This window comes from Polypterus senegalus, chromosome 16 (assembly GCF_016835505.1).
Source record: "Polypterus senegalus isolate Bchr_013 chromosome 16, ASM1683550v1, whole genome shotgun sequence".
Lineage (NCBI taxonomy): Eukaryota > Metazoa > Chordata > Cladistia > Polypteriformes > Polypteridae > Polypterus > Polypterus senegalus.
In genome coordinates this window covers 45,164,059-45,183,758 of record NC_053169.1, presented here as the reverse complement: position 1 = coordinate 45,183,758, position 19,700 = coordinate 45,164,059, and the positions used below count along the sequence as shown (strand labels likewise).

Genomic DNA, 19,700 nt, shown 5'->3' with positions numbered 1-19,700 from the left:
TCCATACAGTACATGCTGTAACTCGCATCGTACAGTCCTGAAAGGAGTCTGTTTGCTCTCTTCTGTCAATTTTCATGTCTTGTCTTACAGACACAAAACCTGCATGTATTATTCCAGAGGTAGCTTCATGATTGTATTATGCAATATAAGACTGCAGAAATTTGACTCGTTTTTAGCACAGGATACATTATAACCAGATGTCCTAATAATCACTCACATTACCTGCACAGTCAAGGTGAAGTTAGTAATGCATGTACTAGGACTCCCAACCTCTTCAGGTAAAATGTATGTCATGTATGCCTGTATAATGAGTGATATCCGCTATCCCCAAGGAGTGGAGGGCGAGAGAGTGCATAAAATTCACTCTGCTTAATGTAAGCCGTTTTGAGTGTGTGTGCTCAGTATTTCTGGCAACATTCTAAGACTTGTCTAATGACTCCCATAAACTGTGTATGATTGAGATGATTTAAATTTGTCTTAGTTTTTGTATCATCCTACTTTGTATGGTATGATTTTTCCCCAAGCCAATCCTATCTGTGAAACATGTCGACTCTTCTGAATTTGTAGCATACTAATTTTATTCATTTTATCACTGCCTTGCTTTTTTGATGTCTGGAGCACTTTTTCATTATTATTAACCTATAAATATACAGCTTCAGGTTTAGCATATTTGTGAAGTATATAAGCCTTAGAATTGCAATTCCACTCCTGTTTAGGTTGGTTGGGGACTTGTCTAGTATTTGACATAAATCTCTTAAGAGAGCTGTATTTTTTTCTATTCAATCAAACATTAAGACTAGCACACTGGATTAAGTGCTTTATGTGGATTTCCGATAACTTGGAAAAAAATCGTAAATAGCATGCAACTTTAAAAAAAGAAAATCAGTTTTCTGTATAAAGTATTGATTTCAATTTGCAGTACCTTGGTTGATAGTGAAAATTAAAAAGTCTAGTGCAGAAGATTGCTGTATTAGTGCAATTTTTTTTTTCAGTAGTGAAGAGAATTTCTCAAACGCTGAACTCATTTTTATTAACAGCATACTGTATCTCTCTGCCATCCTGCGTTTTTTACAAGTAATAAGATATCTTAATGAAATCTATGTTCCAATTTGCATTGCAGTTGGTCTGGCATTTGTCCAAGCAGCTCATCAATAAGTCCATCACAGCACTTTAATACTTTGCACTGTCCTGCCATGCGTTCACACATATCCTGTTTTTTGTAATTCGCTTTGTGTACTGTAAAAGCAGCTACTAAATAAACAAAAGGTAATATTTAATAATTGATGGATTTTATAAAATAAAATAATAATTAGATATTGATGATTTAGTTAAGCTATTTATAGTACTGTGCAAAAGTCTTGGGTATTTGTGAAAAATGCTGTAAAGCCAAAATACTTTTAAATGTGTGGCCATGGATCGAGTTTATTGATCAATAAACTTCCTAGAAATTGCAGAAAACAGAAAAAAAACATAAATGAAATCAATATTTGGTGTGGTCACAATTTACCTTTAGTTCTACTCACATGCAGTTTCTGACAGTACTGAGGTGCTAGGCTCTTCCAAGCCACTTGGATAAGGTGACCATCTGGGGACAGTCCCATTTTTCGGACAACTGTCCCCACTCAGAAACATGTCCCCGTTTTGTCCCCGGTTTCAGCTGGTTCACTTTTTTGGATGTATCTCATCACCACGATAAATTGACCTCCACGTGCATGCACGGTGTTTTGACGGAGGTCATGCCTTACCGTATCCTGCAACTTTGTACTCTGTAGTGTTTAGAGTCACTACTCGTGATCTGTAGATTCTACGCTCCTCCACAACCCCTCTCCTCCCGCCCATCATGTACCCGGATTGGCCCAAAAAATTCTGGTCACCTTACCTTGGAGAACTTGTTGCAGTTCCACTTGCTAAGATTTGTCCCTGCACGTAATCCCAGGCTGGTTTAATGATCTTGAGATCGGGATTCTGTAGGGCCATACTATCTGTTGCCAGATTGTTTGTTACTCTTTTTATTTTATTTTTTATGATTTTGCTTGCATGTGTGGGGTTATTGTCATGTTGCAGAATGATGTTGGAATGAAGTAGATGCATCTCTGATGGTATTGCATGAGGGATAAGAATCTGCCTGTGCTTCTTAGTAGTGAGGGGCCATGAAATTTGACTAAATCACCAACACTACTTGCAGAAATGCAGCTCCAAGTGAAGCTCCACTGCAGACATTCATTCATGTATGATTCTCCAGCCCTTCATTTGATAAACTGATTTTTGTTAGAGCCAAAAATGTAAAATTTTGACTCATCAGGTCCTGATGCCATTTCTCTACACTCCAGTCCTTGTGTTTTCATGCGTAGGTGAGTTGTTTGGCTTTATTTCCACCTTGGAGGGAGGGCATTTTGGCTCCATGAAGAGTACTAATGATAAGACTTCTCTGGACTATAGGTGGGTGTATCAGAGGTTACTGCCAAATTCTATGCTGCAAACAGTGCTCTTCCAATTTCAAAGGGAAGTAATCTTGGCATCCACCAGTCCCTAGCCCTGCCCATTTGTTTGTGTTTCTGCTGGATTAAATCCTTTAAAGGACATTCTGCTTCTCATTAAATTTGCCAAAGAAATTAACTTCCCTCTAAAGAACTCGCCAGTCATGGTTAGAGACCTGTACATCAAATAGCCAAGGAAAAACCAGTAGTCGAGACCGTAAGACTGCATTTTATTGACAGTTCTTCCAACTTCATTTAATATTTCTGTGGGAATCTCTGCACGCATAGACTACTGTAATATAAAACAACAAAGCAGAATGAGGTGTCGTGTGGAATTACGTCTTTTGATTTGACACAGGCCTGTTAAGGCAGGATTGTTTCTGACCTCTTCGTGTACAGTACAGTGCTGTTGTCTGTTTGTAAAATACAAATGCAGCCACTTCCTCTGCTTTTTGCTCATGGAGTCTGTATTTTTAGTTTACAAGTGTATCATGCGTCATTTTCGTTTTAGCAGGATGCAGTTTCTTTGAAAACTGATAGTAAACTTTTAAAGAGCTAGTGTCTAAAAATGCCACTTTTCAGAAAGTATTTGCATTTGTCTCCAGTTTGGTGCATATATGGCTTTATTATCAATAAATTATGAATAAACTGCTAATATGCAAAAAAGAAATAGGTAAAATAGGATGTAAGTGTAGTAAAATAGCAATAATAATGATAATTTGTTTCTCGACACGCAAGAACTCCATGCAGAGACATTTAAAAGCAAATGCACTAAAAGAAATGTACTTATTCACTCTCTATATGTAGTCTAATGCTCTTTTTACTCCAATAGTTTCCTTACCTGTTAAGTTGGGAGATCGAGATAAATTTGGAAAACTCCTTGGAATTTTGGAAAGCACTGCTTTAGGCTGCAATGATGTTTGCAGAAATTTGCACTACTTGCATTTGACTGACTTGTGACGTGAATATGTGACAATTTTAGAGGTGTTTGAATAATTGCATTCCCTAAAGAAGAATCCAGTTATTATTGTTTAAAAAAAAGTGAAGAAAAATTTGATCTTCAATTTTATTAACTTCCCTGACTCCCCCACCAGTAGTATCAAAAATGGTATTGAATATCGATATCTTTGAAACTATTGTATCGAAGTTTGGAATTTCAGTCTCGTCATAACCCAAAACAGAAGACAGGCTTAAGATTTTCTGCCATGAATAGAGTAGGAAAGTTAGTAAATTTTTATGCCAAATGTTACTCTAATTTGACTAGTGTCTCTGGTTTAGGGTTTAGGGATCCCTTAAAATTTAAATCCCACCACATCTATTAGACTCAATGGATTAAAGTACGCATAACATTAATTAATACTTCAAGGTTGCATCTCCTTCAAGAATCAGTGTATTTAAAATCAGGATCAACAGTCAAATTTTAAAATGTTCATTTTGAAAATAATAACAAGCTTATATTTCACTGCATATTTGTAGGGAAAATTTCACTTCATGATTTAATAATGATGAATGGATAATCAAATGCAGTACACTAACGTTTAGTGCACTGAAGCGTAAGCCTTGTTTATCAGCTGTGTGTTAAGTCAACTTCTTAATTCTTTACCATTTTAATTTTACAAAATGGCAAGTGCTTACAGCATAATAATATAGGTACTGCTTTGTTTTTTTTCCTTTGTAATACTAATCTTTTTTATGTTGCAAATGACATAAAATCATTAGTCAACAGCTTTCTTAGAAGTTGACTATTTCATGCTTAGTTTGCTTCAAAGAAATGCTTCCTTAAATATTCTGCTCCCAACATTTTACCTTTGTCCAAAAATATAAGTGTTGACACAGGGCTGTAAAAATGACATATTATAGATTCACTTTTCTTAGTCCTTTAAAAATATTTTAAAACGTGTGTTAAATCTTACATGGGGTTTTATCCAGATACTTTGTTTTTTCTTTCCATATGCCAAAGAGATACAGTAGGTGTATGAATAGAATTAGAGCTTTGAATATCCTTTACAACTTTTAACATGGAACCAATATTAATAATTTTTAATGCTTCTGCACATTGGATTGAAATATAATACACAATTCATATTTTACTGTTTGTCTGTCAAGGTAATGCTAATGTGCAAAACTGGTCCTAGTGGTCCCTTTTTGCTCTGTGGTGACATTTTGCAACCACTTTCAACAGTGACTCCCTTCTAGTACCTTGTGTTTGTTTGAAAACTTGCATAAGTATGACCGCTGTAATATATGCAATGAAACCTTTAAAGGTTGAAATTACATAGTAATATTTGACAAAAACTATTCATATTCAAAGATTATTCAAATGTCTGCAAAATCACAACATTATAAAAATGTCATGAAACACGTCACGATCATGTCAAGGTATCACATTGAATATTCTCCAAATTATATCACAGCCTCCAAAAACATGGACGGATAATGCATGGCATGTGTTATTTTTCAATAATCTAAAAAAATCACAAATGAGATGAACACTTCAAATTTCTACTGCTTTTCAGCTATAAAATATAAATTCATTACATAACGGAATGATTCTAAACATAACGTTTGAATACAGGTAGTGATATTTCAACTAAAGCCTACAAAACTGAGCGTTCTAAAGCACAATGAATGTTATTTTGACTTTGTATTCTTAAGCAACAATTGACACCTCGAGGGGTTTCTGAAAACACCTTTTGCCAATGCACCACAACCGCAATGAAAACAGCTTTTAAAATAATTCAAGACGTTTACAGAAAATAAAGAATCTTCACTGGAAGAAAAGCTGTTATAAAAAGAACTGCTTGCAGAAAAGTTAATTTTGTAATGAATTTGAGGATTTGAAAAGGTTTCAAGCTACAATTATAGCAGCTCTTGTTTGCCAGGCCTGACAAGTTGCTATCAACTGTTTTTCGCTTGAAAATGCACATCACCTCCTACACAGTGAAACCTTTGTTAATTAGTTTAAATCTGGAGCTGTTATTACAGAGAAGTGGGAAAAAAATCTAAGATGATGTCATCTTTATTTTGGGTAGTGGAGGCAATCTTTATTTCTGTTTTATAAGCTGAGAACTTTTCTCTAAGAATAATGTCATGAGATTGACTTCCAAAAACACATTGATCGATTCCAACTCTCAGACTGATAAATATTATGTGGAACTGTTCTGTGATATGACTGAATACACATAAATAAATACTGTTTGTTTATTTATCTCTACCAAAATATCTATCTATCAAAAATAGGTTGTACACAGTGACGCAGTGGTTAGTCCTGCGGAGTTTCCTCCCACACCCCTATACCTGGGTTATGTTGTCCGGCAATTTCAAACTGTGTGCACATGTCTGGACCCTGTAGTGCATGCCTTCTGCCTGATGTTAACAACCCCTTAGGACCCTAAACTGGACATGCAGGTTGAGAATGTGTATGAGGACGGTCAAACCTACACTGCTTACTCGATGTATGTAAAATGTAGCAGACAATTTTTTAGCATGGGATGGACTGTTTAAATTATGTGGTACTTCATTAAATTAATAAAAATAAAATAGTACTATTTGTTTCTTGGTTATTTTGAACAATATCAGCTGTTGTAGCATTATTTCAAGTCGCAGGCCTAGCAGTCTATTTTCTTAAGAAGTGTTTCTCATTCCTTGTTGTCATTTTTATCTTTACAGGAAAAAGGGAATATTGGAGTAATATTTAATGTGGGGACAGATGACATCACAATTGAAGAAACAACTAAATTTGTAAATGATGGAAGATACCATATAGTACGTTTTACAAGAAGTGGTGGTAATGCCACTCTACAATTGGATGACTTACCTGTCATAGAACGATACCCAACAGGTAAGCACCCTTGAAACTTCAAAGTAATGTATAACACTGATAAATATTACATAACACACTAAATGATGTGCTTTATTTACTGCAAATAAGTCAAAACAAAGTCAGTGCTTCTTTAAAGAGTATATATGATTGTTATTATTTTTGAACATTAAACAGAAGGGTTTAAAAAACTGTGTTTCATAGTTTACTGCTGGTGTCTAATGTGGTTTTCTGTCTAGAAATAAAAATACTTCGTATCCTTTAAAATGTCAAAATGTCAGCAAAACTGATGACTTTCAGGCATAAAAGGCACTAAATGTCAACCTCCCCTTTATTGAATCACTAACATTTAAACTGGTGAAAGGCTTTGACAAAAGTTAGATCTTGTGCTGTCTGAATGCATTAAGGCTGTTTACAATTAAGATGCATTTATGTAATTTTTATTTGAATTCATATTATTTTTTTTTTGGCATAATAAACTGACACAGACTGTGGAATAGATTCAATTTATTGTCACAATTCTACTTAAGTAATTGAAACATGGTGAATATTATACAAAAATAACCAGGGTATTTATCAATGGAGGATTTAAATATAATACACTTAGTTCTTATGTGCCAGATATTACTGACTGATGAACTCAGAGCAGACTCGTTGTGCTACGTTTTGAATTTTCAAATAATTGTCTTGATTTCCTTTCCTGCATGTAGGGAGGCCATAAAACAATGGAAAAATTTCAAAACTGCTCAGTAAATATTCAATGAAACACCCTATCATGCATGAAAGAAGAAAGATAAAACTTTATGTAATACCTGAATAAAGGTTTGACATGACCAGCATTCATAGACAAGCACACATCAAGGATATGCTTTATTTCTCGTTGCTTCTTGTTAGTCACATTTGATATGGTGAGTGTGGCAGTTGTGATGCTACTCAGTCGTGTGATTCAAATGAAGAATTTTTTCAACATATAGATTATTACATATTTCCAAACCTGTCTAATTCATTGTAGGACTCCCTCGAGGTGGTCAGAGCCTATTCTGCCAGTGTTGGGTGCAAGGCAGAAATCAATTCTGGACAGGCCGTCTATCTATCTATCTATCTATCTATCTATCTATCTATCTATCTATCTATCTATCTATCTATCTATCTATCTATCTATCTATCTATCTATCTATCTATCTATCTATCTATCTATAATGCAGTCTGGCATGGACTAGTTTTAAATGATGGCAAAGAGTTATATTACCTTGAAATAGTATTCGGCCTTTCTGTCTATCTCAGAGTTAAGAGTGTCACTGCCTGAGATTTGATTTACACTGAGACGTACATTCTTAGGTAGAATAAAACAGTGACCAGTAAAATCACCAAACTGAAACAAAATAAATGTATATCATTTTTAAAGTATTCTTCCCAAGGGTCAGTGCTTTGTTGGACATTCTTTGTCAGCTATTATACCTAGTAATATTTTTTGATAAATCTTTATCAACTTTACCCATTTATTTTTGCAGTGTTGCTCTAGATCTACAAATGAGTTCAATATTAATGATAGGTAATATTTTTGAGGTCTTACCATATAATTAAATTAACTTAAGTCTAGGACATTAAAACATTTGAACAATTTTGCCAAAATTAAGCAATTTAGCCACAAAAATTGCCAGTCCTGTTTCCTTAAATGCTCCAAAATACAATTGAGACATATTTTGAAGCTCAACAACATACTACCACCCTACTTAACAGTTTATTGATTCTGTTAATGAAGAAAAGCTTTGTAACGTGTGTGATATCAACCCTTGACCAGTTTCCATCTGTGTCCCCTGGTTTTTGTTGAATATATTTTTAAGTGTCTGGGATCCACTGTACTAATTTCTTTCATAATTTTGAACACAACAGTTATTTTATGCTCTAATTTAATTTGCCTTAACTAAAAGAGGCTCAGTCTTTCCTTTTAGCTCATACTATGCATTTCTGGAAGGGACCACTAACCCTTCTCTCTACTATATCTGCAGATGAAGCCTCACTAGTGTATTATACAACCTACTGTACATATAAACTCCCTTAACTTGTACTGCACACGTAGTGCTGAATAAACTAACATCCTATCAGTCTTAGTCATTTCTACACACTCTCTGGATGAAGAAAGTGAAGAATCCACTACCTCTCCAAGATCCTTCTCATAAGGTGTGCTGTCAAGTTTTAAATCTCCCATTGTACATTCAGAATATTTTTTTTACTTCCTACATATAATACTTTATAGTTATTTACATTAACTATCATCTGCCACAAATATACAATATATAGTGATGATTCAGCTGGTGATATGTTATGTTAGATTTCTAAATACATGTATACTGAGCGTGTGTGTGTGTGTGTATATATATATATATATATATATATATATATATATATATATATATATATATATATATATATATATATATATATATATATATACAGTACATACAAATGAAAAGTGTTTAATGGGGTCTGCATTTTAAATTGAACTTATTTCTAAACTTTATATATAATTTGAAGACTTTCAGACTGATTTGTATCTCTGTTTATAATAACTCAAAAATAAACCACTCAATCCAAGTGAAAATGTGCACTGTTAATAACATTGTAAACTGCTTGAAGCATATTGATTTCAAGCAAAATCACCCCAGTAGATGATTCTCTACAAAGATAATGATTTTGTGTTATTTGTGGACAGTGGCTCATAATATTTTACTGCTAAAGGAAAGCCATGCACTGGATGTATCAGTTTGTTTCCCTAGCCACCATCCTATAAAGGCCTTTGTTTGTGGAATGCCAATACTTGATCGTCATATTCGATTGTAGCCACCGACTTGAGTAGCTCATTTAGATTCACAATTGGTCAGGCAGTAGTTTGCTAAGAAGAGTGCTTGTTGTCGGGCACTAATTTGAAAGGGAGAGCCCCAACTGGGCAGTTTGGTGTTGGTTTCATATTTATTTCACGTGTACATGCTGGCTTGCACTGAGCATTGTGGGATAGCCTTTGTAAAGTCATTCCTTTGAATTGCCCAGAATACTGTAATGTCTTTGGTTACTTTGAAAGTTGCTAGAATACTGTAGAACCTTTTAGAGAGTGATGGAGTTTATCCACAAACAGGTGATTGTCAAAGTTTCTAGACAAGTACACATCATCAACAAATTATTTTGGAGATAACGTATTTTGTCTCACTGAGGAGACAAAAGGGACTGAAGGATTTCTAATTTGATGGTTGGAGTTTTTTTTATTTAGCCTAAACAGTTGCATCTTTTGAAAAATTTCCATTTGATTGCTGAACCAAAATCACTATGTGAAAATGAAAATTTCTTGAACTTAAAATTAAATATCCAAGACAGTAATCTGGACTAAATCTAGATGTATTAGGTTGTGATACCTTTTTAAGACACTATAAGAGTATTTTATATGTGTTGGCTGCTTAAATTTGTTGCAAAGCATCTTTTCTGTTGAAAAAAGGAGCTATTCTTTTAAGAACTTCAGTAAAAAAAGTTTTGCTTTATTTTCTGACAGCAGCATTCAGTTAGTGATTTTCCATTTTCTATTCTCCTGCCATACACTTCCTGCTGAGATAAGTGTGTAAGTGTAAAAGCTAAACTCTGGAGAATGAAATGTATGTATCTGTTATATACTGTACTGTAGCAGCCGAAACCTTATACAGAAACAGTACTTAGTCTCTCACATTAGAAATCAGTCTTTACAATGAAAAGTAAAATTACTTGTACGGTTTTCACTTTTAATTACCAGTCATTGGAACTGATGTATTTATTTTTTGATTATTTCAAATTTTTTTTATAGTTTTTATTTCATTATTCTTGCGGCAGTTATCCACATATTGACACATCGGAGATGTCTGTGTGCTTTTGGTAAAAGAAAGTCACATGAAGTTAACACGTAAATTATATAAGAAAGACTCCCCAGGCTAAAACAGAGCTCAGACGCAGTGAGATTACAGTGGTGATAGGTGTGACCCTGTGCCTTGACGCCTAAATTGGTGCATTTTACCTGAAGTCCTGATTTGCTTTCAGAATTGTGGCACTTCAAAAAGTAGGTGCTAAGAATGTAATGTTTTCATAATTGTTAATCAAGATTAGATTTCTTTCCTCATTTATAGCATATCTCTTTGTCAAATTCTAGCAATATCTCAGCTTTCTTTTTTGCTTGCTTCAACTTTGGTTGGAGTATTACTGTAGTTTAGAACATCTTCTGTGTCCACCAAAGGGCTCACAAGAATGATTTACTCTGCATCTCCCTTGGAAGGCATAACTAGGGAAGAACACACAGTCCCCCAAAATCAATTAGGCATTTACGACATAAACATACAATCAGCGGTGTTTAATGCTTGAATTTGGATTTTGTTGAAATAATCAAGTTAAAAAATGTGTTCCACTAAAAGGTGTCCATTTTGATGCCACTATTAACATAATATGTAGGGCAGGCAGTGTAATGAAGTGGTTAAGGCTTCATCCCCTCAGTGTGACTCTGAGCACGTCACCTCATCTGCCTCTGCTCCGATTGGAAAACCAAAAGAAATGTAACTTATTGTATCATAAATGTTGTAAGTTGTCTTGAATAACGGTGTAAGCCAAAAAGTAAATGTAACCTATAATGCAGCTAAAAAAATAGAAAACAAAAAATACTAGACAATACAAACGCAAAGGATTAGATGCATCATCCAAAATATGCACCTTTATTGGTTTAGCAGTGTTCACGTTGTGAAGGTACTGAAATGGGATTTTTGACCCCAAAAATGTTCATATATTTCTTCACACAAAAATAAGTACTTTGTATTTTATTGTAGGCTGAATCATTAAAGTAAGAGAAGGCATTTCATAATGTCCTCAAAACATGCGACCACATAATTTATTAAAGTAACTGCTTTGTTTCAGAAATACAGCCCTGTTAATTGTGGATGTTGTTAATATTTTTCTTTCTTTGATTTCACTATTTCTTCTCTGTTTTTGGATTTTTTTGTGGTCTTTGTTTTTTGTATAGTGGACTATCAAAGTAGGGTTCTGTCTAGGTTCTAGGGTTCTGTTTAATTGTTTTTATCGATTTTATCGATTGACAATAAATGCTGAAAGAATCCCCCACCATATAATATAGTTTTGAAAGGCAGAGATTAATTTCATGAGTAACACAAAATTACAAAATAATGAGAAAATAACTACAATGGCAGTTTTTGTAACCTGTAACTAATTTACAGAGATTAATTTCCGTGTGTTTGTCCTTATCATAAGTATATCTAAATCTATTTACATTGTGCTTTATTGTCTAAATGGTAGTATGGGAGAAAGGTGAATGAAGTGACTAAGTGTCTTTGGCCTCAGACTGAGAATAACTTTTGGAGTCTGTGTGCCTAAAATCGAGGCCAGAATGACACAAGGGCAGTGTTTCTTAACCTTCCTGGCATCACAACACACTTTTTTGCATGGTCATGGCTTCATTACCCAATGGTGTTTTGATTTGGATGATGGGTTTCGCCCTTACTGAATCGAGCTTGATCATAAGATCTGGGGGAATCAAGTGTGATTGTCAGATTGGTTCCCGCTGTGAACCACTACTATTATAAACAATAGCAACTCATGAGCCACCACTGGCAGGCCATGACTCAGTGGTTGAGAAAAGCTGATCTAGGGTATCAGTGAGGAGACAAAATCATTCAATCAAAAATGGATAGTTAGTTTATCCACTGCCAGGCCTTAGAGATTGGCCAACTAACTACCCCCTGTCCTTTATTATTTATCACTCTCAATTTCACCCCTTCATCACCTAATATCTAATGGGTGATGTGTGTACTGGCACAAGAATGGTTGGATGCTGCATATTGGTGATGGCTAAAGTGGTTTCTCACTATTTATGTAATACGCTTTGAGCAGGTTAGAAAAGCGCTATATACGTGTAATTAATTATTATTATTACAACTATGTCTCAGAAATGACTTTTTGCTTGAAGACACAGGATTGAAGACTACATAAAGATTGCAAGGTAAGATGTGGGGAGCAATACGGAACACAAAATGTAAGCACATGAAGTTCCATAGGAACGTTATCCCTTTCAGCAATGAGATGTCATTTACAGGCAAAACAGCAACAACTTCTAGACATGAAAAAATGGTTTCCCAGAGTTTAAAAATACCTTAATATATATATATATATATATATAGACACCAACTTCCAATAATTAAAGAATACCCATAATAAAAGGGAAAGCTTCATTAGTCTACCTTCCAAAGATACCAAAAAAACCACTAACTGATAGACTATCCTAATTAATTTGAAAGCAAAACTAATTGATAGATTTGAATCTTTTTGAAATATGATTTCCCAAAATTATGTGAGCTGATAACCATATATTGAGAGTTTTATTGTTGATTTTCCCCAGAAAGTATAAATCACATCTGACTCTTTATGCAAATTATACCACAGCGAAATGTTCATGCAGTTTATTTAAATACTGTATCATTTAAACACTGTTAGAGCCTATTGTGATTGAAAGTAAATAAATTACTTTAAATAATGCAAAACTGTCCTGCTGGTTTACGCAGTTCATTTTTTCTGTGATCAATAAAAAGAGAGGAATCATTAATGGTATTCTTGATTGGCTGAACATTTAATGAATGCAAAACAGTACTCTATGGAGAAACAACTGAAAATAAATACCAGGAGGATATTGTCAGAGGAAACTGTACTTAAAGTTATTTTTTCTCATTTGAAAATGTGTGAAAATAAAATTTTTTGCCTAGAATCAGATGATATAGAGTAATCCCATTGTCACATACTCTGGTTATCCACCATTTTCTATAGAAAAGGAATAGCATCAATAGAGAATGTTCACCAAAGAGCTAATAGATTGATTCCAAGACTATGGAGTGTTAGCAATGAGGAAAGATTGAACTTGATTCCTTTCAGCTTAAGTCAAGTCAAGTTGGGTAGCATGCACTAATACAGTGAGTGCATTGCTGCACCCACTACATGACGAAACAACTTGAGATCCCGGTTGGCAAACCCCCAGGCAGACATTCAGTCCAGTCCCACCCTCTGGAAATGTCCCTATATCTGCTGCAGCCAGGTGTTACGTGGGCGACCACATGGCCTGGTCTAGCCACTTGGGTCCCCAACAATGAGGATCTTATGAGCTGGATCACCCTCGGGGAAAAGCGCCACATGGCCATAGTGGTGTAACTGACGCTCCCTCACAATGTAGGTAATGTACCTCATTCAGGACTCCATGAGCAACCGCTCATTCTACACAAAGTCAAGCCAACGGTACCCAAGGATTTTCCAGAGAAACACAGTACCAAAGGAGTCCAGTCTTCGTCTCAAGTCACTGGATAGTGTTCATGTCTCGCAACCATATAGCAAGACAGGATGCACCAGGAGTCTAAAGCCTTGGACCTTCGTCCTTTTGCACAGATATTGGGAGCGCCACACAGTGTTATCCCCCTGTAGTTGCTGCAATCCAGGCGATCACCCTTCCCTTTCCAGACAGGGATGACAAGTCCCATCTTCCAGTCAGTTGGGATGATGCCAGTCTCCCAAATCGAAGCAAAGATAGCTTGCAGTGCCCGAAGGACAGCCTTACCATCAGCCTGGAGAAGTTCACCCTGGATACCACAGATCCCTGCAGCCTTTCCTCCGCTCAGCTGGTTCACCATCTGTGCAATCTCAGTGAGATTGGGTGGGTCACAGCTAATTGGAGGACCGTGGACCCAGAGATATCCAACATCCTAGCCGGAGGATCAGCTTTGAACAACTGCTCAAAGTAGCCAGCCCAGAGGGTCACAACTGCAGTGTCATCCATAAGGACCGTTCCATCAGCCACCCTGACTGCAACTCTCCAAGGAACAAATTCTGATGTGTGTAATGCTTCAGTTCCTCTGCAAGCAGGACGTGGGTCGCTAGACCACAGATGGTGTGTCACTTGCTCACAGATTCCTCTAACAAACGCCTCTTTATCTGCCCTCAGAGCCCTCGCAGCCATCCTTCTCAGTTCTCGGTACAGACTAGAGTTGCCATTGAGCCATGCGCTGCAACTCCTCTTGATGATATCCAGGGTGCCCTACTAGATGAAACACCTCCTTCTGGGAACACCGGTAACACCAACACAACCCTCAGCAAACTTCAGGGTCTTGTCACGGAAGTGTTTAGGGAAGATAAAAATATAGTGTTTGCCAGCTGTCTCAAATTATTTGTTTCACAACAAAACTGGGCACAGATGAAGGATAGCTAAGGGAAAGTTTTACACTGATATCAGAAAGTGTTTCTTCATCCTGTGAAACCTATATGCATAGTCAGTCCATTGTCATTTTGCAAAGTGAAAGTCATTCCATGTGCCAGATTATCAAGAAATGGAACATTTTATATAAAGGTGTCTACTACTTTCTTTGAGAAAAGATGTCAAACAGGATCTAGCCAGGATAGAAACTGAAGAGGAATGCCCAAATGTGCAACCGCACGAGAGCATAAGAACATCAGTGTCTGTAGTTTTAGAAACGGACACCATAAAGGTCCCCAGTTTCCTTAAATAGTTCATGCAACAGTGTAATAGTAACAAAAGACTCCAGGATGCTAACCTTGGAGACAGAGTTTCAAAGAAAGAGCCACATCTGAAACGGAAGAATAAAGAAAAGGTTAAAATGTGCAAAAGAACACAGACATTGAATGATGGGTGACTGAAAAAGAGTATTATGAATGGATGAGTCTAACTTTGAGGTGTATATGTAAAATATATATTGTGTTTGAAACAAAATATGTTTAGTGCCTTCAAGAGTCAAATTCGCATATCTGTTATTTCATATGATTTTATTTAAAACCTGTACAAAATGTGGTCATACGCCATATAGGTCGTACAAAAAACCCATAATTTTTAAAAATGTACTCACGGATTATTTTTAAATGCTGTCAAACCAAATTGATACCCTAGGGACAAACTTGAATATAGCATGCATTTAAGTTCCTAGGGACCCCTTTGTGCCATTTGTATCCTCTGTTTGCATATGTAGCCAGTAGCATGAAAGAAGAATGTGTACAATTTTTAAACCCTATCATTTGAAAGAGATTACTCTTTTATAGGAAGATGTCTCTGAGGCATAAATATGCTCTCAAGTCGCACTAAAAAATAAAATAAAGCAGCTTCCTCATCTATTTATTTATTTATTTATTTATTTTTGCCACAGGCTTTTTCATTGCCGCAGTGGTGACATGCAACAGATTTTTATCTACCGAGTGCCATTTTGCATCAATGTTGCTGCCGTTGGCTCTTCAGCTCTCAAGTGCTTGTCCAAACAGACTTCTCCAGACTATTGTTTCTATTGGATTGAGTCTAGCCATGCATATCCCTTAGAGAATGAGCTGACAACGCTCAGGTTCTGCAAAGCCTAATAGAAGTGACAGTGGTGATGAAGCTTTTGGCAATGGCCCATAGCTTGGATATACAGAAATTTCTTTTTTTTTCCTTTTATTTTCCTTGAAATATTATTGCAGATGCAATTAACCATTTAAAACATTACTGTAGGAAGATACTTAAAAATATATCTTTACTGTACATACTTGGTACCCATACCTTTATTTCTGAAGTTGCCCTGATATGCAGTAAGAGATGTGCTGAATGTTTATGAAGTTTAGTGTAGTATCTAATTTTGATTTTAGAGTCCTACACATTTCTTCTACAGCCTGAATGCATGGTATATTGTCCATGGTAATACCATCTGCAGTCATGTCAAAGTTAGAAATAACCAACAAAGCAAAAATGCACAAAATAAGACAAAGTCCTTCTTCCCTGCCCTGTGTGAATATTTAACATGTACAAACCTGACACTTGGTAATGTTAACAATTTTAATAAACGCTTAGTGAAAGGTCTCCTCAGACAGTAAGTCGTCTTTTTCTTATGAATAATACATTCCTAATATGGCTAAAGTAATGTAATGGACAATTTACAATGTTATTTACTGGCTGATGATTGCAGTGCCCTGTAAGCAATTAAAGTTCATCATTTTCATCAAGTTCATCCTCTGTCTAAAACACAGAACCTATACACAGCATAATTATAAAGAAAGCTTTTATTCAAATATTCATTTTGTCATACTTATTTATATTCTACTGAAATACATCAAAAATGTTGGCAGTTTTTGATGAATTAGGTCATAAAATGAAAGATATGGGTGATTGCTATTGGACTACCTAGAATCCAACAACAGTTTGCAGAATGCTAGGCGCTGTATAGCTTTACAAAAAATGTTATCACTCCTGTTAAGTCTCCTCAGTTCTGGATCAAAACAAACATCAATCATTAAACCTGCTTCTGTCAGTCCAGGGTCAAGGGAACTGGGTGCTGTGCCAGGAGCATCAAGACAAGGACAAACCTTGATGGGATGCCATTCCTCCAGAAGGCACACTCACACAGGCACCTACTGTCACTCATGGGTGGTCAGTTTAGAGTTACCAGCTAACCTAACATTTGTGGCTTTAAGAGGAAAGATGAAACCAGAGTAACCAGAGGAAATCCCATACTGATACTGAAGGAATGTGCAAATCACTATGGCTGAACCTAAGATTTGACCCCAATCCTCTGATTGTGTAAGGTATCAACAGTAACCACTGAGCTGGAATTCCAGCCACTTTGTAAACAGTACACGGCCATGAAGAGTTCACTTTTGGTGAACAGCTGAATGACTACAGTTAATGGAATTGTCAGTAATTAAGATGGGCTCTGTCTTTGATGCTTACTCAAACTTTGGTTTGATTTCCAGCATCACAATTGCCTTTGTAGCTTTTGCAAGAATTCTTTTGTGCCCATGGGGATTTTCTCTTGGTACTCTCATTACCCCAAAAGGTGCTGGACTGCATAACCTTTTAATATGTCTATGTTTTGAGCATGATAGGGTTATTGAGATGGTCTAGTATGACTGACTGTGTGTGACTGTGCCCACTGATGGACTGGCATCCCATTCAGCATTGGTTTCTGGCTTGGCCCCCATAGTTTATGACAGGCTCCAGAGAAATTAAAATAAACAAGCTTCTCTCATGCCAGGCCATGAATTAAACTCCCAGGCCCTTGGGTTTTGAGATTCCAGGCTGGTTGTTCCCTTCAAAGTCCTTTTAATACACACTAGGTTATATTTATAGATGCATTTGCTTATGGCTGCATGAGCTGTGCCCTCTGAAAAATTATATTTTAGTCTTTTGGAAATGTATTGTACCCATGTCTTGGTTGACTTCACCATGTCCAAGTCAATACCTCATTTTGAAGAAGGCACAATCAGGTCAAAGTGTCATTAAATCTTTTCATTTGCTCCACTTTGTGATCCTGACTGCTGAAGATGTGGCCCAGTGCCAGAGTCAGCACCTCTTTGTGGTGGGAAAGCCCAGACTCACAAGAGCACAAGATCGACCCATCAAGTCGACTCAGATAATCAATCAGGTTTCTCATAACTGCGTTCCTGTCATCCAGCATCCGCCTGGATATACTTTAACCCATTTCCCTCTTATTGAAAAGCCTAGATGTCAAAAGACTGAAACCAGTAATAACATTTTGAAAGCTTAGATCAATAAGCAATTACAACTTCTGAGAGCTCCACAAAGCAGCCCATGGAGATGTTTTCTAACGACACTTACAGTAGCCGCTGTCCTGCTGTTAGCCCCTGTGAAGGCTGAGTAATGGGCCTTTGAATTTCATCTTTTTCAAAGCACTTTTTCATATTTTTAGTGGTAATTATGTATTACTGAATTAATCTATTGATTTATTTGACAGCAGTATTTAAATATGTTCTGCGTTAGCAAAATGATTACAGCAGTGCTTTCCTAGCAGATAATTGCTGGTAACCTCCGTCACCAGCATATACATCAGATTAGTTTACTACCATTAGGAACCACAATGTTTACACAGAATAGGAGAGCAGCATTTGGCGTGATGTCACCTAGTTAGTGCTGAGCAATTTCCTTCATGCATCTTCTCAGATTAGGTGCACCCCAGCTTCAATCATATATCTCTGAAAATCAGACCTCCATTGTCCTCCTTACTTTTATGCTTCTTCACCCTGACAGATTTTTTTAAAAAAGTTAATGTTTAATTTTGAAAAACTGACAGTTGACAGTGACCCAGTGTCCATTCAAATCTTTCTCATAACTTCATGTGCCATAAAGTTAGTTTTGTCTTATATTGAGACAGGGACTCATAATGCTACCCCAGCCTTAAGATAAAAAACAGCCTATTTCATGGTAAATACCACCTTGTGGTTTTCAATTGAGGATAATATACAGAAAAATGGATGTCATGAAGGTGTAGCAGGTAGCAATGCCATGCTGAAGCCTGGTGTAGTTCATACTAGCTGTCCCCCGTGGCTCCACCCACGTAGTAGTGAAACAGGACAAACTTTAAAATTAAAAAAAATGTAATTTGTATTGAGAAGAATTTATATTGATAGCTTTCACATCTGAGGGCATCTTGATATGCAATATTTTTGGTTTTGCTATCAGGGCAAGGACATATAGGTTTCTTGGGGAACTAATCCGGGAGAAAATAACGTAAAGCTGACCATGCAATAAGCATTGTGAGCTAAGATCAACCCCAGCCAACTTGAGTGTCTGTCCCTAGGCCTTCTTAATTGACATTGCAAAGCAAAACCTCTCCGAGAACTGTAATCACTTGAATTGAAAGGGCACGTAAATTGTGATTAGAGGAATGGGAAGGATTAAAACCCTGTCACCAATGCCACATCAGACCAACTCGAACAGAGGCTGGCGTGTGAGTGAGGAGGGCCCCACCCGCTTCCCCGACTCTGTGGCCTGCAGACTCTCTCACGGATTTGTGCAAATAAATCTCTGCCACAAGTGAACTATGATACTTAGCACGATGAGAGAAGTCACAAAATCAACAGGAATGTTCAAGCAAATTATAGAAAAAAACCCAATATATATATATATATATATGCTTTCACAGTGCAGGTTTCCAGTTTACTCCAACTGTCCAAAAAAGATGATTTAGGTTGAGTGAACTGATGCAGAATTAATGACGGTGGGTCGTACCCTGTGAAGGAGTGTCAGCCTGTCCAAAATGGCTCGGTTCAGCAACCATTTGTGCCATGGTGATCTCCAGCTGCTTGTGATCCTGACCAGAAAAAAATGGGAATAAAAAATGGAATAATGCATGGACCTCTTGTTTGTGTAAGCAAAATTATTTAATTGTGAAATACTTTAAAAAATAAAGAATACAAACATGTAAGGTATACGTGGCTGGCGCTGATGTTAACACTGCTGCTTCCCAATTCCAAACACCTAGGTTCAGATCCTGGCTCAGACATTGCTTGTATGGAATGTGCATGGTCCACTATGACATATTCTTCAAGTGTTCTGGTTTGCATTCACATCCCTGGAA

The 19,700-nt window shown here is 36.5% G+C and overlaps 1 protein-coding gene across 27 annotated transcripts in view; it reads left to right on the top strand.

Moving 5' to 3' along the window:
- Positions 1 to 19,700, top strand: part of nrxn1a (neurexin 1a) — a 1,096,290-nt gene that overhangs the window by 975,778 nt on the left and 100,812 nt on the right. For all 27 annotated transcript variants that reach the window (XM_039738493.1, XM_039738492.1, XM_039738491.1 and 24 more), the window contains one exon: positions 6,147 to 6,318. In XM_039738493.1, coding sequence (XP_039594427.1) covers positions 6,147 to 6,318 — 172 coding nt within the window. The remainder of the gene's footprint in view (positions 1 to 6,146; positions 6,319 to 19,700) is intronic.